The 25,000-nt window shown below is 42.3% G+C and overlaps 2 protein-coding genes across 2 annotated transcripts; both read left to right on the forward strand.

Moving 5' to 3' along the window:
• Positions 1-1,358: 1,358 nt before the first annotated feature.
• Positions 1,359-6,403, forward strand: LOC120536546 (zinc finger protein 271-like). Its single transcript, XM_039764936.1, has 2 exons — positions 1,359-2,078; positions 3,044-6,403. The coding sequence occupies exons 1-2, from the start codon at positions 1,379-1,381 to the stop codon at positions 4,948-4,950; spliced, it is 2,607 nt and encodes an 868-aa protein (XP_039620870.1). The 5' UTR covers positions 1,359-1,378; the 3' UTR covers positions 4,951-6,403.
• Positions 6,404-10,620: 4,217 nt separating this feature from the next.
• On the forward strand, positions 10,621-19,797 carry LOC120536547 (zinc finger protein 2 homolog). The gene is made up of 3 exons (XM_039764937.1): positions 10,621-11,022; positions 13,235-13,933; positions 15,849-19,797. The coding sequence occupies exons 2-3, from the start codon at positions 13,258-13,260 to the stop codon at positions 17,387-17,389; spliced, it is 2,217 nt and encodes a 738-aa protein (XP_039620871.1). The 5' UTR covers positions 10,621-11,022; positions 13,235-13,257; the 3' UTR covers positions 17,390-19,797.
• The last annotated feature ends 5,203 nt before the right edge of the window (positions 19,798-25,000 follow it).

Below are 25,000 nucleotides of genomic sequence, written 5' to 3' on the forward strand. Positions count from 1 at the left end.
ACGTTTCCGGTAACTTTTGTTCATTCCTGCACACCGGCTTGGAGGAATTTTCGCCCATTCCTCCGTACAGAACAGCTTCAACTCTGGGATGTTGGTGGGTTTCCTCACATGAACTGCACACTTCAGGTCCTTCCACAACATTTCCATTGGATTAAGGTCAGGACTTTGACTTGGCCATTCCAGAACATTCACTTTATTCTTCTTGAACCATTCTTTGGTAGAACGACTTGTGTGCTGAGGGTCGTTGTCTTGCTGCATGACCCACCTTCTCTTGAGATTCAGTTCATGGACAGATGGCCTGACATTTTCCTTTACAATTCTCTGATATAATTCAGAATTCATTATTCTGACACTCGTTAAAAAACGACATTAAAAGAAAATCAGTATTATGGTACGTCACGTCTCTCATGTGATGGACTTAAACAAAAAGCAGGAAACTTTTGTCCAACTTGGTTAATTTTTAAGTAAATCCTTAACCACTCTAGTCATCTACTAGCGAAATCGCCATTAATGGAGTCACTTACCGAGGAAACAAAATCACAGAAGCAATCGACAGCAGAGCAAGGGAGCTTTTCCACAAAGTGCACGTAGCAATAAACGTACATTTTAACTTGGATTAACTGGCGACTGGACCAGTGTGAGAAAATGGGAGTTGATGGCAGATCCTCAGCCTTGAAAATTTTTGATGTAAACCTACGGACTGTATATTGTTATTTAATATACAGTCCGTAGGTTTACATCCCAAAATTTTCAAGGCTGAGGATCTGCCATCAACTCCCATTTTCTCACACTGGTCCAGTCGCCAGTTAATCCAATCTATACTATAAATTCCAGACTGGAATTTCTCAAATAAATTGTGATGCTTAATGTGTGACTGAAGCTGATTGGCGACTACAGGGGTTTTTTTTTGGGGAGTTTTCCTTCTCTTGTTCGAGAGTCAAGGCTGGGGGACTGTCAAAAGGCAGGCCCTGTTAAAGCCCATTGCGGCACTCCTTGTGTGATTTTGTGCTATACAAAAATAAATGGTATTGTACTTAATTTTTTATTATACACACTTAAATAGGAAGTGTTTAACAGTAAAGTGAAAGTTTATTACCTACTTTAGATTCCCTAAATGTCTTATTAGGTGTGTTTAAAGTCAAGCAAAATGACCCCTTTTATTGGCTAACTAAAACAATTAAAATATACAAGCTTGGCAACTCAGGCCCCTTCTTCATAGTTAGCCAATAAAAGGGGTCATTTTCTTGACTTGTCACTACATTCGTAATGGCTAATACGGTACAACACCCTAGTACTACAGGTGTGCTTAAACTAAGTCAGTATTTCTAAGTTTGGCTCTTTATCTTCCCATACAGGCCCCCCTGAAGGTACAGAGGTGATGGCCCACACTGGATTTGACGCTTTGGCCCCCTGTAGTGACAATGCAGATAGAAGCACAGGTTCTGGAGTCTGTAAAACTGAAGAGGTAGATGCCGAGCAGATTTATGGAGATTTTAAGGATGAAAACACTAAGATGGACATTATGAGAGGTTCAGATGATTGTATGAAGCAGGAGTCCATCAGTATTAAGAAGGAGGAGGAGCTCAGCATTAAAGTGGAGGTCACAGAAATGGAGCTCTCTTCTGCCATTAAAATGCAGATGTCTCCTTTGCCGTGTACAGATGAAGATTTATCAGCTGACCAGGTTAAGGAAAGTCATCTCGTGTTGAATGTGGAGGTCGGCCAGACATCATCTCGGCAAGAGTGTGGGACTGGAGAGGAGTCTATGAATGAGGACACTTTAGGAGTTGACTTAAAAGAGAAAGCAAGTGAGGAGCAGGCTGTAGAGGATCAGCACACCTCTGAGGAAAATCCAATCCAACAGAGGAGCCCCACAGGAAAAAAACTGAATCAGTGTGCTGAATGTGGGAAGACGTTGACCAAGGCATCATCGTCCCTCAAAGTGCACCAATGCATTCACACAGGAGACAAAACATACGAGTGTCCCGAGTCTGGGAGGACATTCAGGAGGTCACTGCAGCTTAAAGCTCAGGAGGGAATTCACACCGGAGATGAACGGCATCTGGATTCAGACCACGGTAAGTGTTCATACGAGGGACGTGCAAAAAGTTTCTGTAATTTTATGTCTTTGTTGGAAACGGTGAAGGTGGGATTGAGGAGTAGTAATTGGGCATTACAAAGTTGGTACGACGCTGGGAAAATTGCATTGCAAACGAAGGTGAAAAGTGATGTCATTTGTTTTTGAAATTCTTAAATACAGTGGTACCTCGGTGTACGTCCTTAATCCGTTCCAGATCCTTCAACTTATACCAAACAAATTTTTCCCATAAGAAATAAAGGGAAAATGATTAATCCATTACCATGAAAAAAAATCCTATTATTATTGGCATATTATACATTGATGGGGTTGTACAAAATAATTGAAACACTTCTTAACACTAAAATACATAAATACAAAAGCAATTAGATGAAATAAATGAAAACTTAACCTCGCTTTACTTTTTAATAAAATCTTTGTTTTTCACAATCGTAGATACCGTCGTTCTCGGCATACGGTATGCAGCAGCCAAGTCCCGGATACACATGCCACCTTCATACTTTTCAACAATCAATTCAAATTTACGTGAAAAAACACAAAATTGTGAAAATTCACAGAGAGTTATAGCGCGGGTTTTTCACTGAATGCTAGCAACTGGCGTACTGACGCTCTTGGGCAGTCGTGGCTTTGTCTCGAGGGAGTTACAGAAGGGTAGCGCACGCGCGGTGTTCTAGCACACGAGTCGTATTCCAAACAAAGCTCATATACCAAGCAAAATGTTTCGTGTCCAAACGGGACGTATACCAAGTTGGACTTATTCCAAAGCGGATGTATACCGAGGTACCACTGTAGATACAAAAAGTGTGGAAACCTTTTGAATGTCCTTCTTATTTATCTCCATGTCAGTGTAAGATTTGCCTCAGATAATGAAAATTTATCTTAAAGGTTTATGAGTTATCGTCACAGTGAATATCTTGTTCTGATTTTTATTTTTTTCTCATCCAGCAATTCCTGAAGGCTCTTCTCGGGATGCAGAAAGAACATCTCATTTTGGAATCGGGCCGGAGACTGAGGTGGAACAAAAAGCTGCAGATTTGGACTTTTCCAAAACTGTACCACCAGGTGATGATCAAAATTCAAGTTACATTAAGCAAGAAGATATCCCGGATTTGACCTCTGGGGTTTCAGACAATGGAGGGAAACAAGAATCCACCAGCATTAAGGAGGAGGAGTTCATCGGTGTTAAAGAGGAGGCCTCTGAAGTGGAACTCTCTTCTACTGTTAAAAAAGAACTGCCTACTCCAGTATCCTCATCAGACCAGTCCTCGGACTCAATTATAACCGATCATAAAATACACCAGAATATTCCAAAAGAAGAAAAGACGCACCAGTGCACTGGATGTGGAAAGAGTTTTATATTGGATCCAAGCCATAAATTGCAAGTGGGAAATGAAACGGAAGAAATGGCGTATCAATGTACTGATTGCGAAATGGCTTACAATCAGCGTGTACAAGTGACACATCATCCGGATACTCACACGTGGGACAAACCTTTCCAGTGCAAGGAATGTGGAAAGAGTTTCCGACTGAGCGCATTACTTAGAATTCACGAGAGAATTCATACTGGAGAGAAGCCTTACCAATGCAATGAATGTGGGAAGAGTTTCACACAGAGTACAAGCTTTAGTCGTCACATGAAAATTCACAAAGAGGAACAGTCGTGCCAGTGTGATCTGTGTGGGAAGACTTTCAGCCAGCAAAGATACCTCACATATCATCAGAGAACTCACTCGGGAGAGAAACCGTACCAATGTAGTGAATGTGGCAAGAGTTTCAAACACAACGCTAGCCTTAGAATTCACGTGAGAATTCACACGGGGGAAGAGCCATTCAAGTGCGATGTGTGCGAGAAGACTTTCAGCCATCGAAAATATCTCACACATCATCAGAGAACTCACACGGGAGAGAATCCTCACCAATGTAACGAATGTGGAAAGAGCTTCTTGCTGGGTGCGGGACTGAGGAATCACCAGAGAACTCACACTGGAGAGAAGCCGTACCAATGTAAAGAATGTGGGAAGAGTTTCAAACAGAAGGCAAACTGCAGAATTCATATGAGAATTCACACGGGGGAAAAACCTTACCAGTGCACTGAATGTGGGAAGAGTTTCATGTGGCATGCCCACTTTCGACTTCATTTGAGATACCACACAGGTGAAAAGGCGTACCAGTGCAGTGATTGTGGGAAGAGTTTCACACACAGGTCAAATCTTAACCAGCACCGGAACATTCACAGAGGATTGAAACCTTACCAGTGCGGTGAATGCGGAAAGGCTTTTACACACCGAACAAACCTTGTCCAGCACCAGGAAGGTCACACAGGAGAAAAACCTTACCAGTGTAACGAGTGTGGAAAGAGCTTCAAGAGGAGAACGAGCCTCAAAGAACACTCGACTTTTCACACGGGCCAAAAACTTATTCGCACTGGAGAAAAACTTTTAGAATGCAACGAGTGCGGAAAGCATTTTGCACACCAGGAGAATCTGACCCGTCACCGTAAAGTTCACCAACGAGGAAGGCCTTACCAGTGTAATGAATGTGAGAAGACTTTTAAGCAACGCGGACACCTTTTGGTTCATCAGAGGTGTCACACTGGTGAGAAGCCTTACCAATGTGCCGAATGCGGAAAGAGTTTCACACAGCGTATAAACCTTGTAAACCACCAGAGGATTCACTCGGATGAAAAGCCTTTCCAGTGTACCGAGTGTGAGAAGAGTTTTAAGCAAGTTTCGGGCCTCCGAGAGCACCAGAAAATCCATGCAAAAAAGAAACGGTACCAGTGTGATGAATGTGAGGAGTCATTCAGCCGAATTGCACACTTTAGACGCCATCAGAAAACTCACAAGTCGTGAGGGTCGATCCCGTCAAGGCAGAGCACAAAACAACGTAAATGGAGACGTCCATCTCAAACAGGAGACTAACTTGCGTGTTGATTTCAGGAGGACCTTTAGCCAAACTACACTCAAAACAATTATTCTTTAGATTATCTCAATTCAATTATGTGTCAAATGTCCACGTAATTGATTTGAATAATTTCAAAGAAATTAACATTGTAATTTAAAGATGATTTAATTTAGTTAATATAAGGCCATCCATATTTGTTACTCAAATCCCAAAGAATTAAACTGGATTGATTATATTTAGTGTTGTTATTCCAAACTGTTTAAATTGTATCGATCAAACTCAAATAAAATATTTTAACTTAAACCAATCACTACATGTTAATTCAACATGTTTAGTTTATGGTCATTTTACACTTTCTAATTATGTGACAAATTTCCATCCAATTATATCATGTCTTTCCAACTAAATAAAATTAATTAACACACACACACACAAGAATAACTCAATTATATAAAGTATCCATCCATCCATCCATCCATCCAGACTCACCGACCCAACTCATCTATCAGTTTTCATTTAATTTGAAAAATTAAAGTGCCACGAGCTTATCAGCTGCTTATTTGCTGTTTTCTTCCACTTTATCAAAAATATGTAAATAAAAATATATAAAATAAAAGATTTAGGGGCTAAGACTGAAAGACCACTCAATTACATATTCAGAATAAACAGTTCTACTGTACATTTAGTTTCATTGAACAGCGTATTTTTACTATTAGTCTGATGAACAATGCTTGAAAACATAAAAGAATTCCTAAATATGTCCTTAAACAGATGTCAATATTTTTTTTGCATAAATCGCTACTTATCATGTCTCAATAACAGAACTTTACTTATGGTTTAGTTTTGGAATAACTTCTGCAATTCTGTTATAAAGTGTAAATAATGTAAAAACAGACAGAGGCTAACATTTTGATTGTTTAAGGTGCAGTGAATACAAGTTTAGTACAATCTTTAAATAATCTCAATGAATATTTGATTTTCAATATGTTAACATTTGTTTACACAAAGTACAATTACAAATTCTTACAAGCATTTTAAGCTTTCAGTATGTCTAATAAGCAGGCCAGTAAAATAAACATTTTTTCTTGAGTCCTTAAAGGAGGTGAGGACTTGAGCTAAAGCACCGAATCTTATTGAAGTGCTTGGACTCTCAAAGTCTTAAAAGAGAACTTTAATATTGTGGGCTTCACTTTAGAAACTTGGTGTCCAGTTTCACCAAGGAGAAAATACTTAAGGATTACACCAAAAAATCGAAACTGAACAGGAGGTGACTTTTACCAATGTACTGTATGTAAAAAGGTGGGTGGTGCTGGTACCTTTAGCACAAATATGGGCCGGGACCTCCAAAGGATGCATTGTGGTACTAAATGAATCTGAAATAAAGGGTATTTCTTTCCCTCAAATTTTCAAAGGCCAAATTTTTTATTTTTTCATATTTGTCAATAATAATTTTATTCCTATAGGCAGAATTTCTCAGCACAGAGAAACGGGGCTTGCAGTTTTTACAAATGGACACCGTCAGCACAAGAGCGGCACTGCCCAGACTGTGGCTGTAATCGGGGAGAGAGTTGGGGCTGCCGCATCCAGAAGGCTTGGTGAAGCTCAAAGAGGACCTGCTTAGTAATGAGGCGTCCTTGGCCACACTCAGTACTCCCCAGTCTGTCAGCTTTATCTTAATCCAGTTTTGAGAGGGGTGGGTTGTTGAATACGATTATATGCCTAGATTTGAAACAATGCACCCTTGGTGGTGATGCATGCAATTATCCCCTTGGAGGTCAGACCACTATCAGTGTCACTCTGCTGCTCCGGATCGCAAAGATGAAGCAGGGAAATACCGATACAGCATGTCGGCCCACTGCGAACCAGCCGGGAGCGATGCATGTCTTGGTAAATTTAAATGCTTGCACAGCTCAGGAAAAGGGACAGAACACAGTAACCGCCTAATACTCTGATTATATATGTAAAATTTAAAATCCAACGTCCGTCTGTCTATGTCTGTCCGCTTTTCATGAGAAAACTACATAACGGATTTAGATCGGGTTTTTGATTTTGCGACGCTAAGTATCAGTGCGGTTGCGGCACCGATTTATCTTTTGGGTGGGGGGCGTGGCCCTCCTCACTCACGCGTCATCCTCCGTTCGAGTCGCTCAACCCGTCGCCACGTGTTGGAGTGTACCTTGTCTCTGCTTAGCTAGCGATACCTGTTTGTTCAGCACACATTATCGAGAGAGGTTGGTAAAGAATAACGTTTGACATTTTTGAGAGAGATAACAGCTACGTTTGTTTTGGAGGGTCCCTGCTCATTGGCACAGATATCACGGCCACGTGCTCTTCTTCTCCACGCGCGGGACGCTCTCTGGTCAGAGCTGCACACCATCAGACACGTTTGACGTTAGAGCGTAACTACCTTCCGCTTGGCCAGAGATGCCTCGCCAACTTTTTACATTTTTGGCAAAGAGATCACAGCTACATTCTCACCTCTGATAGCAAGAGGCCCTATAGGATAGGAAACCTATGAATACAATTTCTTCTCAATACAAAGTATTACATTTTTTTGATTGATTTTTAAAATATGTCCTGTTTCACTACTACTGTATAAGTGTACAGTATATAAAGTGATGTTTATCTGCGCTAAACAGGAATTTCACACTAACTTACAAAGAATGTCTCTTACACGGGAGATCACAACAAAATGAGCAGAAGAGCCTTTAGTTTACATATTTGGAGGCTCTGCGTGATTTTGATGAAAAGGAAAGCCCACGGGGTTTTATGATTTACTACAAATGTGGCCAGGGGTGCTCAAACAGAAAACTGAACTTCATCCTGCAAAGCACAGTGACGCAGAGAGCCAAGCAGAGGTTGTGTCGATCAAACACACACGCAGACAAAAATCTCAAAAACATTCACTCCAGAAATTAAAAGTGCTGGCGTAGCTCTTCAGAGTGATACTATAGGGGAAACATTTTTGATTCCAAAAGCACCATCCTGATGAAGGTTTCAGAAAGATCCTTCATTAATTTAGATTATGAATAGATAATAAACATCCATCTATCCATCCACTATCTATCCCGCTATATCCTAGCTACAGGGTCACGGTGGTCTGCTGGAGCCAATCCCAGCCAACACAGGGCACAAGGCAGGGCGCCAGCCCACCACAGGGCACACACACACACCCACACACACCAAGCACACACTAGGGACAACAGATTTATAAAATAACCCTGGCTTCCTGGCATTTAAAGGACTCTTTGGTTTGGTACCTGCAGCAGGCAAAGTGGAGCTTTTCGTGATCTGTTGTATCCTGATTATTACCCTACTGTACGTTGAAGATCTCATATTTTCCACAGGTTAGGGACCTTAACAAGGCTTAAAGAGCCGATTCCACAAGCAAACAACTCTTCACAGATTGACACGGTTCTTTGTCAAGCGATGGTTCAAAGAAGAACCACACAACTCAGTCATTGTAACTAGAAAATCCAAAGTGTGTAAATTTCGAAAAGTTACAAAAGCAGTTCCAGTAAAGCCCACCAGAGGGGGATAAGCGGGCAGAAACTTCATAAAAACAAAAGGTTTTATTCTTCAAAAGAAAAATACTCTTAACACGGTGAATCTCCAAAGAGCACGATTATCAAAAACGCAAAACAAAAGTCCAAAAACTGAATCCCAAGGCGCAGTCAAAAAAAGAGCAAAAAGTCTAAAAAAAAATCCAGTAAGTCACAGCTCGCTGAAACACACCACCAGTAAAGTACAATTTTTGAACCTTTAGTTTAAAAAGCGCAACTCTGAATTCACCAGTGGCGATGTTGCTGTGAAAATGATGAAGGGGTCCATGGCCGATTTTTCCATTCTTTGTGCAGACTTCTCTAAAGTTAATGTTAATGTTACCTGCCACGTGCAAAAGTTCGCTGACGACACTGCTATGGTGGGCTGCATTAGGAGTGGGCAGAAGGAGTATAGGAAGCTAATCAAGGACTTTGTTAAATGGTGCGACTCAAAACACTTACAACTGAACACCAGCAAGACCAAGGAGCTGGTGGTGGATTTTAGGAGGACCAGGCCCCTCATGGACCCCGTGATCATCAGAGGTGACTGTGCAGAGGGTACAGACCTATAAATACCTGGGAGTGCAACTGGATGATAAACTAGACTGGACTGGCAATACTGATGGTCTGTGCCAGAGAGGACAGAGCCGACTATACTTCATTAGAAGGTTGGCATCCTTCAACATCTGCAATAAGATGCTGCAGATGTTCTATCAGACGGTTGTGACAAGCGCCCTCTTCTACATGGTGGTGTGCTGGAGGGGCAGCATAAAGATGAAAGACGCCTCACGCCTGGGCAAACTGGTGAGGAAGGCAGGCTCTATTGTGGGCACAGAGCTGGACAGTTTGACATCCGTGGCAGAGCGACGGGCGCTGAGCTCCTGTCAATTATGGAGAATCCACTGAACAGGATCATCTCCAGACAGAGGAGCAGCTTCAGCGACAGACTGCTGTCACCGTCCTGCTCACTGACAGACTGAGGAGACCCCACACTATGTGACTCTTCAATTCCACCCGGGCTATTTCCCAATTCCTTTGTCCCAATTCCCAAAGTTATTGTCTGTTATACCTGCATTGTTATCACTCTTTAATATTGTTCTTATATGCTGCTGCTGGATTATGTGAATTTCCCCTTGGGATTAATAAAGTATCTATCTATCTATCTATCTATCTATCTATCTATCTATCTATCTATCTATCTATCTATCTATCTTGACTTATCTGTTTCTTCAAGTCTACCCTCTTTGGCACTAACTGGGAAGACATGCAAGTCCATGAACTGTTCTCAAAACACAAACACAGAGTCAAACAACAGGATGCTGGTGCCCGGTCTGTCTCATCCGGCATCGGACTACCGTGACACCCTTTGAGATGGTCGTCGTCTCATAAAACCCGGGACAGCAGATTTCTAAGATAAGCAAACTGAGAGCAACGCAATCACTCGCTGCCCAAGCAAATCTCTTGGTTTTAAATTTCCAAAAATGAAACGACAACACGTCAAGTCAATAAAACAACAGTGAGATGAAAAAGGACAATTGTCAATCACACCGACGGAACGCGCAGACGACACACACTACACGAATCGATCCCAACACTCGGGGAAAGTCCACTAGCAGCTCATGTATGAAGACCACCTACCTTATCGTGATCCACAACTGGAAAAAGCCGGTTCTACAGATACTACAGAATATATACGCGGTAACGTTTAACTGGCCTAAAACTTTCTTCTTGTTCCGTTACAACTGCAATGACAACATAGCAATAAAACTAGAAAGTAATGTCTGGCTGAACGAAAGGGCGTTTTTTCACACTCTTGCTGCAGTTGACCTGATACTAGTTATACAGATGATACACAAAGCATTCTGGGAACGTGCAAAGTTAAAATTAAGTGTTACAATAAGTTACAATAAATTATGCATTACAAAAAATAAAAATAAAGAAAATTTTCCGTAATTCCTAAATACCAGTAGGTGGCAGCAGCACACCGTCTAAATCATTGAGACGGTTTTTAGAAATGGAACATGTGAATACGACAACGCTTCACATCACACATGCGCAGTGGCACCTCACCTTCGATGACGTCAGTGTCTGTTAGGTCCTCCTTCTGCCGCTCGCAACCTAAAGAAAGCGCAACTGCTTCGTTTTCGTCTTTGCTAAAATAAACTGAAAATTTCCCAAATCCTGTAAAGTAATGGTGGAACCAGGAGCGACATCGGCATCAGGGATCGTGCTGTGGAAACTTTGGAGAATTCGAAACTAGAAACGAGAAACAGGTGGAGTTGAAGATTCGCCCTCTATGCGCCTTCAAGCAGCAGATTTTTAAGACGAGACATCACGTCCGAGTGGACGAAGTGAGGACGGACTGGCCAGTACAAGCTAAAGAGGAAGCGACCGAAGACCAGTGGACTGGGCTGGACTGGACTGGGAGAGACGGGGTTATTAGTGAAGAAACAGAAAAGGAGAAGCGTGACGAACAAGGTGAGCTTATAACTGGAAGTTAGAAGAACGTGGAAAGAAATGGGGGGCATTAGGATGTTTAAACAGAGGATCAGTGATGGTGACGTGACGTTTCATAAATCACTGAATCATTCCGTTAAAGTGCTTAGTGGAAATGATTCATTTCTTGATGTTTCATATAAACACTACGCCATCTGCTGGCAGCACGTGGAATAGACAAAAACAAAAAACTAAGCCCACTGAGTGATTTGGTGTCTCTGACCAGACCTTCAAAGTAAATATTGTCGAAATTATAAATAAATGAGGATCTTTGTAAGCCTGTTCTTTACTGAGCAGAGTGTCTTTATAATAACAATATTACTGTAAACAGTCACTTTATGAATAATGCATCAAATGTGCATGATTATCAGCCCTTTGGTCATTTTTTAATTTTTTTTTCTGGAATGTCTGTACTTACAAAGTAATGTGGAAATGCATCCACTAAGCAAAACTCAGTAAAAGTGTTTGTGTAACCCGTGGGTGAGGAGCATCATGGGAAACAGAAAATCAAATCATGGTAAAGGCTTAACGCTTAATTCAGTTTTGTTTAGAAACAACCAATTTCATACTGTATTAGAGCTGGGATGATTTCTTACATTTTTAATATTTTGCCTGCCTTTGACAATACACAAAAACCCTGAAAATCATTTTGTGTTTTTCTCATTGCTTAAGCGTTACCGTCTAATTATTATTATATTTAATGGCAGTTCTACCCAACTATGATGGGTTGAACCCAAAGTAATCGACATAATCCTCCGCGTACTCAGTGTTAATGTTTGCACTGCTTCATCTTTTAGAAGGTATTTGTAATGTGTGTACTAGTAAGATCCATTGCCTTTTTCACTCCAACAGATGGTGCCTCACAAACATTAACACTGTTTTTAGGAATCCCATACCAAATGGCACATAACAGAGGAATAGCAACAGGATGGACCCAAACACACAGACACTTGTCCTTGTTATTAAGGGGGATTCCCACCATGACACGTTTCACCTCCTCTCTCCTTTCTCTTCTAATGCAAAGAGCGGTAATGAATTAGCATCAATGATGTGTTGTTTTTGTTTCCCATTTCCTTGGAGCACAATAAATAATTTACCTTTGGGGGAAAAAAAAGCAAATACAGTACAGTGCACAGTTCTTGACCTTTCTAACCCATGAATTATCTGCAAAGATGTTGGGTGCGCTCCAGGACTTTCCCTCCAATCCTATTAAAATGGGAGCCCATGTACTGCACTCTCTATACTGGCTCCTTAATGGCATTTTACTGGGTTGTGTGGTTTTCCTCTAGAAGCATTGCTTGATTAAGCACCATGTCATTCCAGAAAGGGGGTCTTGTTCAGAAAGTGGACGCCACCTCCTTCTTGTCGTTTATTTTAGACTGGCCCACCCCTACTACAAACCCTGAACTTAAGGTTTGTGGGGGTAACGCCAGGTAAGGTACACCAGGGTCCCTAATCTTTAAAATTTGCAGTGGGTGCCTAATCTTAAAATAGTGTAAGGGTGCCTAATTTTAAAACCAAGTGTCGTCTGTTTTTGGCGTCCGCTTTCTGAACAAGACCCCCAGAAAGGGTTCTTTGCATGTGGATTTGGAGAAGCTTTGGGATTTCAGAAGGTGACTAATATGTATAAAGTAGACTCGGTTACCTAGCAGGATGGAACAGATGAAGAAAACCTGAACGTCTCCTGTGTTATTGTACGCAGTAAGAGTCCTTGTAATGTTACCGTATTGGCTGAAATAAGACGGAAGGACTCCCAAACAGGAGAAGCATTTTTCTTGGTGAATTCTTATCAAAGTTACTCAGAGAAAGCGCAAAGTAAAGTCAGATTTACACTTCGGCACTGAGCCTACGGTGTAGCCTGACGTGACCTCCTATAAAATCTGTTGACACGGACCACACGCAGAGCCCAGCAGATCTGATTGGCCAGTTTGCAAACTTCGGATTTCATGAGACACGTTTTCATTTGTCTTCCTCGGTACCTCAGATTCAAAGTTTTAGTTGATGCTCATCTGGTTGCAGTCCGAGTGTGCTGTCGTTTTTTCTTCATGCATTTCATTTTAATTTTTAGTATGCTCACTTAAATACAGCAAAGTGAAATAATGAAGTGTGAATATATTGTCTATTTATAGTCTCTTTAACGTGTGTCTGAACTTAGTCAGAGTTTCTAAGTTTTGATCTTTGTCTTCCCACACAGGCCCCCCTGAAGGTCCTGAGCTGATGGCCCACACTGCACTGAACGCTTTGGCCATCTGTAGCGAGAATGGCGACAGAGGTGCAGGCCATGGAGTCTGGAAAACTGAAGAGTTTACTGAGCAGCCTCATGGAGACATTAAGGATGAAGACGCCCAAGTAGACATTATGAGTGCTTCAGATGATTATCTGAAGCAGGAGTCCATCAGTATTAAGAAGGAGGAGCTCAGCATTAAAGTGGAGGTCACACAAGGGGAGCAGGTGTCTCCTTTGCCATGCAGAGATGAAGATTTATCAACTGACCACAAAGTTAACGAAAGCCATCAAGGGTGGAATCTGGAGGGCAGTCCATCATCATCTCAGCAAGAGTGTAGGGCTGGAGATGAGCCGGTGAATGAAGGGACACAAGGGAAGATGGGTGAGGAGCAGGCGGTAGAAGATCTGGAAAATCCTCAGCCCCGCAGTCAACTACAACTCCTCCAAATCCAGCAGAAGAATCACAAAGGAAAAAAGTCCAATCAGTGCGCTGAATGTGGGAAGACGTTCACCAAGGCATCGGCCCTCAACGCGCACCAACGCATTCACGCGGGTGACAGAATGTATGGGTGTCCCAAGTATGGAGGGACTTCCAAGGCGTCACCGAAGCTTAAAGCTCATGAGAGAATTCACACCGGAGGAGAAGTGGACGAGGATTCAGAGTGCGGTAAGTGTTCATATTTATCTGTGTCAGGGGCTTTGCTTTTTTTTATTTTTTAAAAGCTTACAGTGAGTATAGAAAAGGACCACCCACCCCTTTGAAGGTATTGACATTTTGTTGCTTTACAGTCTAAAATAAAAACACAGCTTTAGTTACTCAATGCAACCTATAACACCCAAGTCAAAGATATAAAAGCAACAGTTCAGAAAAATGATAAATTAAAAATTGATAAGGTTCAAATTGATAAAGGATCAGTCACGCCACCCCCCATGTCTGTACTTTGCAGGACCCCCTTTTACTTTAATTCCAGTCTCGTCTCTGTTGGGCTACTTCTGTATCCATATGTTCTGTTAACATCTGCCCACTCGTCTTTACAGAACTGTTCAAGCTCAGTCAAATTAGAGGGTGGCCCCTGGTGGTCTCCAAACTTCAGTAGGGTTTAAGTCTGGACTCAGTCTGAGCCACACAAGTACATTCACGTTTTGTCTCCTTCAGCCATCATGTGGTCAGTTTTGCTCTGTGTTTCAGGTCATTGTCATGTTGAAAGGTGAACCTTCTTCCTATTGACAACTGCCTGGCAGAGTGCAGGGGGCTTTCTTCATGAATGTGATGGTATTTTGCCCCATCCATTTTTTTTCCTTCTACCCTGACAAGTTGCCCAGTCCCTGCTGCAGATAAACACCCCCACAACAGGACACTACCACCTCCTTGCTTTGATGGTGAGCTGTCTTGACATCCCCGTCATTTGGTGTTGAGGCCAAATAGTTTGATTTTGGTCACGTTCTGGCCATAACACATTTTTCCACTTGGCCTCAAACGCTTTAAGGTGCATTTTGGCGAAGCTCAAATGAGACTTGATTTGGCCTTTCTTGAGGAGTGGAACAAACCTTTCATACAAGCCATATTTGTGGGGCATCAGTGATATTGTTGTCACACTCTTTACCATTAAGTTCTGTAACATCTTCAGAGTTGCCATTCGCCTCTTGGTGGCCTTCTCTGACCAGATTCCTTGTAACTCTTCCATCCACTTTGGGGGGACAGCCTGACCCGGGCAGGGTCCTAGAAGAGGGTCCAGACCCTTTCTACTTCTTGACTATGGATTTTACTGTGTGCTTCTAGGGATTGATAAAACCTTTGAAATCTTTTTGTGTTCATCACCTGACTTGTGCTTGTCCACAACTTTATCCCTGACATCTTTTGCCTGCCTCTGTTGGAGGATCATGGGAATCATCGGGTAGAGGGGTCCTTTCATCGGATTGGCTGGCCCAGCGCTGACTCAGCTGTGGAATGGTCAATAGGGGGGAGGCAGCTTGATGGCCGAGGTCTTCAGGACTCTGAACAAATCCAAATCGTATTATGGGACATCATCTACTGTTGAATTCTGCTCTGTCCTTGTAATATTTCTATTGCACTATTATATTGGATTGAGGATGACTTCTGTTCTGTGTATTGTATTGTGTTGTATTTACCCCCTTTTTTGACACCTGCTGCACGCCCACCCTACCTGGAAAGAGGTCTCTCTCATTGAACTGCCTTTCCCGAGGTTTCTTCCATTTTTTGTCCCCTACTAGGGTTTTTTGGGGAGGTTTTCCTTGTCTTCTTAGAGAGTCAAGCCTTGGGGGTCTGTCAAAAGGCAGGGTCTGTTAAAGCCCATTGTGGCACTCCTTGTGTGATTTTTGGGCTATGTAAAAATAAATTGTATTGTATTTTGGAAGTGTCTTCCCACCCCTAGTCAATTGTTTGCTTTCGGTTGCACTTCCAGGTGCTGGGATGTTCCAGGAATAGCCATTTGCATGCTAAACGAATCAAAATGAGGTGGTCACATGTGGAAGCCAATTAGCTTGGTGTGCAATGGAGAAGGTCTGTATGTGTACCTTCATAATGAATATCATGATCTGATTTTTATTTTTTCCTCATGCAGAATATCCTAAAGGGTCTTCTCAGGACAAAGAAGGAACTTCTCGTTTTGGCCCCACGTTGGAGACCAAACTAGAAGAACGAGTTACAGGTTTGCACTTTTTCAAACCTCTTCCACTCTTTCATGATCAAATTTCTAGTTCCATTAAACAGGAAAATGTTTCAGATTTGCCCTCTGGGGTTTCCGACCATGGAAGGAAGCAGGAGTCCCTCAGCATTAAGACGGAGGAGTTCATCGGTATTAAAGAGGAGGACACAGAAGTTGAAGTTTCTTCTACTGTTAAAAAAGAAATGCTTACTCCAGTATGCTCTACAGAGAAGTCTATGGACTCGAATATGACAGATGATCATGAAATGCACCAGAACATTGAAAAAGAAGAAAAAACACATCAGTGTCATAGGTGTGGAAAGAATTTCCCTTTGGATTCAGGTCAAAGATTGCATGTAGGAGATCAAACAGAAGAAATCGCTTATCAATGTACAGATTGTGAAAAGTCTTTCAGTCAGCGTCTACAACTTTCACATCAGCAAGGAAACCCCACAGGGAACAAACCTTACCAATGTACTGAATGTGGGAAGAGTTTCAAACAGAAGGTATTCTTTAAAAATCATATGAGAATCCACACAGGGGAAAAACCTTACCAGTGTACTGAATGTGGGAAGAGCTTCCGACTGGGTGCAGTCCTGAAAAGACACAAGAGAATTCACAGCGCAGAGAGACCCTACCAATGTAGTGAATGTGAGAAGAGCTTCAAACAGAAGGTAGGTCTTAAAAATCACATGAGGATACACACAGGGGAAAAACCTTACCAGTGTACTGAATGTGGCAGGAGATTCCGCTGGAATCCCCACTTTAAACTTCACTTGAGGTCTCACACAGGCGAAAAAGCGTACCAGTGCAGTGACTGTGGAAAGAGTTTCACACACAAAAGAAATCTCGTCGAACACCGCAAAGTTCACAGTGGATTAAAACCTTACCAGTGTGGTGAATGTGGAAAAACTTTCATACGCAGAACAAATCTCTCCCAGCACTTGAAAGTTCACACGGGAGAAAAAACTTACCAATGTCATGAATGTGGAATGGGCTTCTGGAGGAAATCGTATCTCGAAGAACACTCGATGTATCACACCGGCAAAAACCTCCTACAGTGCAGTGAATGCGGTGAGCATTTTACAAACCAAAAACGTCTCAGCCGTCATCATAAAGTCCACAGAGGAGAAAGACCTTACCAGTGTAATGACTGCGAAAAGACGTTTAAGCAATATGGGCACCTTATGGTTCATCGGAGGTCTCACACAGGTGAGAAGCCATACCAGTGTGCTGAATGCGGGAAGTGTTTCACTCAGAGTGCAGCGTTTACAATTCATCAAAGAATTCACTCGGGTGAAAAACCTTTCCAGTGTTCGGAGTGCGGGAAGAGTTTCAGGCAGGGTTCAGGCCTCCGACAGCACCAAAAAATTCATGCAAAGAAGAAAAACAGTAGCAGTGTAAGGAATGTCGAAGGTCTGTCAGCCGAAGCGCACACCTCAGACGTCATCAGTTGATGCCTATGAAGTGCGATTTGCTCCTGTCAAGACGGAGCAGAGAAAATTAAATAACACACATGAAGAGATCAGCCCTAAAGGAGAGACCTTATCATTGTCATACAGTGGATTGAGAAAGTGTTCCTCTCCTTCACTTTCTGCACGCTTAATTGTGTTGTAGATTTAATTTTAAATTGAAGAGTTTGCCACTAATGCTCATCAATCAAAAATGCATTAAGAATTAAAAACTGAAATCTGCCATCCTAGAATTATTCCGACCCTTTGCTGTGGCACTCCAAATTATTCTCTTGAGCCCCCGTTTGCTGTAATTCTCTTTGAGATGTGTCCAGAACTTGATTGAAGTACACCTATAGTTTTATTAGATGTTGCAAAGGAAGAATAAGGGTATGTATAATTAAAAAAAAAGACCCCAGCAGAGGGTGATGGTGTTGGTTATTCCACAACCATGCAGAACCTACCATCTATTTCCTTTACCACCCTCAAACTATACTGCCGCCTCCCTGGTCTTCCAATACTCCTTCATTGGAGTCCACCCACGTAAAACTGTACTGATTGGACGTTGTTTAGAAAGGCACACGTGTACCTATAGACAGAAGGTCCAACAATTCACATTGCAGCTCGGGCAAAAAAGCAAACCATGAAATCCAAGGAACTCACTGTAGACCTCTGTGGTCAAATTGTGGCGTGGCACATATCAGAGCAAGGGGATCAGACCATTTCTACAGCCTTTTGAGTGTTGTTACTGTGGCCTCAATAATCATGACACTGAAGAAGCTTGTAGCTTCCAGGACTCTTCCTAGAGTTGACTGAGTAACTGGGCAAAGAGGGCCTTCATCATTAAGGTAATGAAGAACCCAATGGTCACTCTAGCTTCTTATGTCTTCTACTGAGATGGGAGAACTTGTGAGAAGGACAATCATCTCAGCAACACTCACCGTTTATGGTATAGTGGCTCGATGGAAGCCACTCTTGAGTAGAAGTCATATGACATGTTAAAGGACTCTCAGCACACAAGAAGAAAGATTCCCTGGTCTGATGAAATAAATATTGGAGATTCTGGACAGAACTTCAAGCATTATGTCTGGTAAAGTCCAGACCCTGCTCACCACCTGCCTAATACCAGTCTGACGGTAATGCATGGTGGTGGCAGCATCATGCTATGGAGGTACAAATCAGGATCAAGACTGAGAAAAGGATGAATGCAGTGATCCTTGAAGAAAACCCTGCTCCAGACAGCACACCACCTGAGAATGGAGCAATGGCTCACCTTTCAATGCAGCAATGACCTGAGGAGAACACTGCTATCCTCTGAGTGGTCCAGTCTTAAACTCCATAGGAAATGCAGGTAGAGACCAGATGATGGCCATTTACAGAGGCTTCCCATCCAATCTAGTGGAGCTTGAGAAGATCTACCAGGAAGAATTGGCTAAACTGCCCAAATCCAGGTGGGCAAAGAATTACCCAAAAATACCCAAAGGTGGAGTTGCTGCCAAGGGGGCCTCTCCAAAGTAGGAGAATAAAGGCCTGAATACTTCTATGAAGTTCAGATATAATTTTTTGGATTTTGAATACATTTGCAAACCTTTCTGAAAACTTGTTTTAGATTTGTCGTCATGGGTTACTAAGTGCAGATTGATGAGCGATAAAATGACAAATGTTTCTATTTAAAATGAGAATCTACAACACAGTAAAGTGCAGGCGTCTGAGTGTGCCCTGAATCTGTGGAAAATACAGAAAGACTTTGAGTCACAATACATCTGCTAGAATTCACCAAAGAAATTACACGTTGAAGAAAAGCCCAAGGAAGAGTTCATCAGGAGACGAGGAGCTTAAACCACATTGAGTCTTAAAGTCCATGGGCTCTGAAGTCAAACAGAGAAGTTCAGTGCGGTGGGCTTCAGTTTTCAAACTGTGTCATCAAGGAGAAATTGCTTAATAAATAAACAAAAAAATCAAATTTGGTGACGTTTGCTTGAATAACCCGTGACTTTTACTGTGCCAGGGTCCATCGGTCATGGAGACGTTCAGGTTCTCACTGTTTCTAAAGTTTATTTTGGGGACACAGAGACATGTATAGAGGCTCAAATGAATTGGTAATAAAGTATATATTATACAAATAAAATAGTCGAATAAAAATATTAAACAAACAGTGTGTACTCAAATGAGAGGCGACCTTTGGTTCAGGTCTCGTCTCGGCCCTTCTTAAAGGTTTCTGCTTCCACTCCATGTCTTGGTATTTTGTTCCTGAAGTCCCACAACTCTTTGTGTGAAGAAGTGTATCCCGATGTTTGTAGAAATTCAGTAAAATTACAAATCAAACAATTCTGACATTGTGATCAAAGTGCACATTGCAGACTTTCATTGAAGTGGATTTGCAGACATTTCTGTCACACCACACTCTTTCTGCGCAGTCCCCCCATTTCAGGGCACCACGATGTTTGGGGCACAGCAATGGCAGGCCTATTAAAGTCATCATATTTAGGATCTAGAAAGAAGTCCAGTTGCCATGACTCAGTTACCAGATAACTTGACCTGGACAACTAAGAATCTTCAAAGACATCATATTTAGGACTTTGTCACATATCCCTTGCATGCAATGATGGCTGGTAGTCTGCCATTCATAGACATCATCGGGTGTTGAGGATCTTCTCGAATGCAGCCATCTTCAGCTCCTGCTTGTTTTGGTTGCTTGTCCCCTTAAGTGTTCTCCTCAGCATATCAGGTGACTGGCTTGGCCATTCAAGAATCTTCCATATTTTTTAGCGTTTTTTTAAACACCTGCATCGCCTCAGCAGTATATATAGGTCTTTATCTTGTTGTCAGATGAAGTGCCATTTGGAGGCATCTACTTGAAGTTGAGCAGAGCAGATGTCTCTACACACCTCACAATTCTTTGTGTCCCTGCTGTCAGCTGTCACATCACCAATGAAGAGCAGTGTGCCCTGTGGCAGCCATACGTGCTTGAGCCATAACAGCCCCATGGGTTGCCTTGGCCAGTTCTTTAATGGCACTTTATGGTTCTTTACTGGGTTGTACGGTTCCACTTGCTTGACACAGCACTGTTTCATTCTGGGATGAGTTCTTTGAAAAAGTTTTTGATATGTAGAAAACAACTGAAATCTTTAATGTATGGTAGGCCACCTATCGCAGGACACAAAGAGAATAAGAAAGCCTGAACTTAGCCTGTGTTATTGTGTAAGGGTGCACTTGCACAGAACTTTCATGTGGAGGGGTCTTCTGAGAACCAAAAATGGTTCCCCTATGGCATCACTCTGAAGAACCACTCTGGCTCCTTGATTTTGAAGAGTGAACAATGAAACCTCAAGACATTCTGGAGTGAAACATCCCTAGCAGTGTCAGAACACTCTGTCTCAGTCTTTGGTCATGGACCCTCCAACAGGATAATGAGTAGAAACACACAGCTAAAAGAACCAAGAATGGTGAAAAGCAAAACTTTGGACTATTCTGAGGTGGTTGTCTATGAGCCCTGACTGGAATCCAGTGAAACATCTATGAGATGAAGTGAAACATACAGTCTGGAGAAGACCCCCTTCAAAGCTGACCCAGCTAGAGTAGTTTGCTCAGGACGAGTGGGCTGCGTGTTCTGTGGGCAGGCGCAGAAGTCTCATGGAGACCTCCAGGAATGGCTTGTGTGCGGTGATTGCAAACGTTAAAGGTTGAGCAACTAAATATTAGGCTAAGGGTCCCATCATTTGTGTCGGTGCCGTTTTCATTTGCATTATTAATTGAAATATCCTGCTAAATACAAATTCTAAAGTAAAATCTGATTTTTGTTAAATACGGAATAAACAATGAGGGTGTCAATTACTTTTGTCAATTTCGAGTTGTTTTAGAGACAATTGTGGGTTCTTTTTTTTTTTTTTTAGATTTTATATACTAACGCAACCTGAGTAAACTGCTGTTACACCTTTTATGGTGTTATTGGTATTAATTTATAGGCGGTGTGTGTATTTAATTGGCTAAGCCTTTGCTAGCAGGAAAGAGGGTGGGGTGTGTGACGTCAGACACACTGCTTAAACCTTGAAACTCAACCGGGGGGGGGATTGACCCCTGTGGTCTTCATGGGTGTGTGACTGACGTTCAGCCAAAGTGGCGACGTTGTCACCGTAGAGCAGTGGACACTCAGTTTGATGAAGTGGTCGGTCTGCCTATTAGGGTCCTAACCACTTGATGCTGTGCTGAGTTGACTTGATGGATTCTGCGCGGCCCGTATAAGGTCCGATAGGTTTTCCTGAGCCCCCTGTTTAGTGTAACGCACTTTGTGATTTTAAAATGAATAAGGACTTACTCGGCAGGAGTGTAATTTTACTTTCCGACAGCGGTGCTTGAAAGTTAGGGAACCCTTCAGAATTTTCCATATTCCTACATAAATCTGATTTAAAACATCGTCATGTTTGCACACAAGTCCTTAAAGTAGATATGGAGAACACAGCTAAACAAATGAGACAAACATATCATACTCTGTCATTTACATATCTGCGAGTAGCACCTTTACTAAACCTTTCCTTTTAGGATTTGGCGTGACCCCCGTTTGGAGCATTAACTGTAACTAAGCGTTTCAGGTGGGTCTCGGTCAGTTCTGCACATCGGCTTGGTGGAATTTTAGCCCACCAAAAGTTCAAATTTAAGTTTAAATTTTCGTCCCTTTACAGAGTCACATACACTCTTGTCCGCGGAACAACACATAATAAATCTGAAGTTTGGTCCCACGAGTCCATCCTGGTGTGGTTGGGCTTCACATTGACTTTTCAAACCTTTCCCAAGTTGGACGTAATATTGTTTACATCTATGCTATATATTCAAAAGTGTTCCATATTAAATACATAAATAAATAAATTAACACATAAATCTTCAGAATTCGTAAGTACCAGTAGGTGGCACTAGCACGCCGTCTAAATCTTTAACGAGATTTTTTTAGAGCCGCGACATGCGCATTCCAAGGCATTTCACCGGGCACATGCGCAGTGGCACTTCCCTGCGCGCTCTGCGTTTCTCTGTTGATCATCCTTCTGCAGTTCACAGTGACAACAAAACCGCAACTTCGAAATTCTTGACTGCACTAATAAAAACTCTTGCTAGACAACAGTAGAGCCGAGTGCGAAATCGACATCAGGGAGCAACCAGCGGAAACCTCGGATGATCTGGAGAGAGCCGAGGAGCAGAAGCTGTTAAAAACGCTGGAAGAAGACTCGCCCTGTCTGCTCTTCCAAACAGCAGATACTGAAGACGAGCGGAGGACTAACTGGTCAGGTATTAGCTAAACAAGGAGGTGACTTGACTGAGAGAGGCGGGGATAAGAAATCCGGAGCCGATAAACTGGGGGGCCGCGGGGCTATTCGAGTCACAGAAATAATCAGAGAAGGAGAATAAGAGCGGAGTGCGAGGTGTCTTTAAAATGGAAGGGAGAACACCAGAGAAAGAAATGGGGTCGTGGACGGGGGCAATGTGGGATTTTAAGATACAGACAGACACATTACTATTTCCCAATTAGTCATAGCGCAGCGTGTAGATGCATAAAGAGAATAAAATGTGGGGCAGCACTTTGTTTATTATGCATTAGGAATTGGAGGAGAGCAGACTTGTGTTGCAAAGTTGACGGAGGCGACAGTCTAAGTTTACTAAACTCAGTTATTTTCTAATTTTGGCATAAAGTAATTCTCCGGGAATAAGAAGCATTAAATCTTGATCTGCTTCAGCCATGGTGGATAAAAGGGAGTAATGGCAAATAAACAGCAACTGGAGATTTGGCGTCTGATTCGCCATAAAGATCCACCAATAATGCATTCATCTTTAGGCATCTAAACTTTTGGAGTATGAAGAACACTACAGATACTGGGAAACTCGCTTATGTTTCTGGAATGCTTTGCTGTGTATGGGCACAGGTACCTTGAGTCAGTGCAGGACACAATGAAATCTCAAGACCATTAAGACATTCTGGAGTGAAACGTCCAGCCCAGTGTCAGAAAGCTCTGTCTCAGTCGCAGGTCATGAACCCTCCAACGGGATAAGGGGCCAAAACACAAAACTAATAGCATCAAGAATGGCTAAGAACAACACATTGAACTATTGTGAAGTGACCTTCTATGAGCCCAGATTTGAATCCAATGGAACATCAGTGGAAAGAAGTGAAACATGCAGTCTGGAGAAAACCCCTTGAAAGTTGACATAGTTGAAGCGGTTTGCTCATGATGAGTGGGCCATACGACCTGTGGACAGGTGCCGAAGTCTCATGGAGAGCTCCAGGAATCATATGTTAGCAGTAATAGCCTCTAAAGGTTGTGCAACCAAATATTTAGATGAAGGGCCCCATAATTTGTATCCATGCCATTTCAATTTGTGTTCTGGAGGGGTCTTCTGAGAACCAAAAATGTTTCCCCTATGGCATCGCTCTGAAGAACCACTCTGGCTCCTTGATTTTGAAGAGTGAGCAATGAAACCTCAAGACCATCAAGACATTCTGGAGTGAAACGTACCACCCAGTGTCAGAAAGCTCTGTCTCTGTCACAGGTCATGGACCCTCCAACAGGATAATGAGTGAAAACACACACCTAAAAGAACCAAGAATGGCGAAGAACAAAACTTTGGACTATTCTGAGGTGGCCGTCTATGAGCCTTGACTTGAATCCAGTAAAACGTCTATGGAATGAAATGAAACCTGCAGTCTGGAAAAGACCCCCTTGAAAGCTGACATAGCTGGCGTGGTTTGCGGAGGACAAGTGGGCCAGAAGACCGGGAAGTCTCATGGAGAGCGCCAGGAATCACTTGTTGGCAGTGATGGCCTCTAAAGGTTGTGTAACCAAATATTAGATGAAGAGTCCCATAATTTGCATCCGTGCCTCTTCCACTTGTGTTCTTATTTTGAAATATTCTGTTGATTCCAAACACTAAAGACAAGTCAGCTATTGTTAAATACGGTGTTGATTACTTTTCTCACTTTCAAGTGATTTCAGAGACATTTGTAGGTTCTAGCAGTCTAACAGTTGCTGATGATTGGAAGTGTTTTTATTCTTCATGCATTTCATTTTAATTACCAGTATGCCCACATAAATAGGGCAGGGTTACACAGTAAAGTCCGAGTTTATTATTTACCTCAGTTGTTTTCTAAATGTCTTGTGTCGTAAGTCAGTATTTCTAATTTTTGCTCTTTATCGTCTTACACAGGCCCTTATGAGGGTGATGGCCCACTCACAACTGGACGCTTTGACCTTTATTAGTGAGAATGGAGACAGAAGTGCAGTCCATGGAGTTTGGAAAACTGAAGAGAGATGTGATGAGCAGATTTATGGAGATATTAAGGAGGAAAATATTGAAGTGGACATTGTGAGAGTTTCAGATGATTATGTGAAGCAGAAGTCCATTATTATGAAGGAGGAGGATAACAAACACAGTGCTAAAGAGGAGCTCAATAAAATTGAACCCTTTCCTATCATTAGAATGCAGATTTCTCCTATGCCATGTATGGATGAAGTGCTAGAAGTGGAAAGAAAAATTAATGAAGGCCATCTGGGTTGGACTTTGAAGAGTAAACTGTCATCATCTCAGCAAGAGTGTGGGTCTGTAGATGAGGCTGTGAATGAGGGGACTCAAGGG

Source organism: Polypterus senegalus, chromosome 10, assembly GCF_016835505.1.
Source record: "Polypterus senegalus isolate Bchr_013 chromosome 10, ASM1683550v1, whole genome shotgun sequence".
NCBI lineage: Eukaryota > Metazoa > Chordata > Cladistia > Polypteriformes > Polypteridae > Polypterus > Polypterus senegalus.

Bases quoted from the DNA above. Each gene is read 5' to 3' on its own strand.
- LOC120536547 (XM_039764937.1), top strand. From the start codon at position 13,258: ATGGCCCACACTGCACTGAACGCTTTGGCCATCTGTAGCGAGAATGGC. The intron at 13,934-15,848 runs GTAAGTGTTCAT...TTCCTCATGCAG, and splicing joins GGACGAGGATTCAGAGTGCG to AATATCCTAAAGGGTCTTCT.
- LOC120536546 (XM_039764936.1), top strand. From the start codon at position 1,379: ATGGCCCACACTGGATTTGACGCTTTGGCCCCCTGTAGTGACAATGCA. The intron at 2,079-3,043 runs GTAAGTGTTCAT...TTTCTCATCCAG, and splicing joins GCATCTGGATTCAGACCACG to CAATTCCTGAAGGCTCTTCT.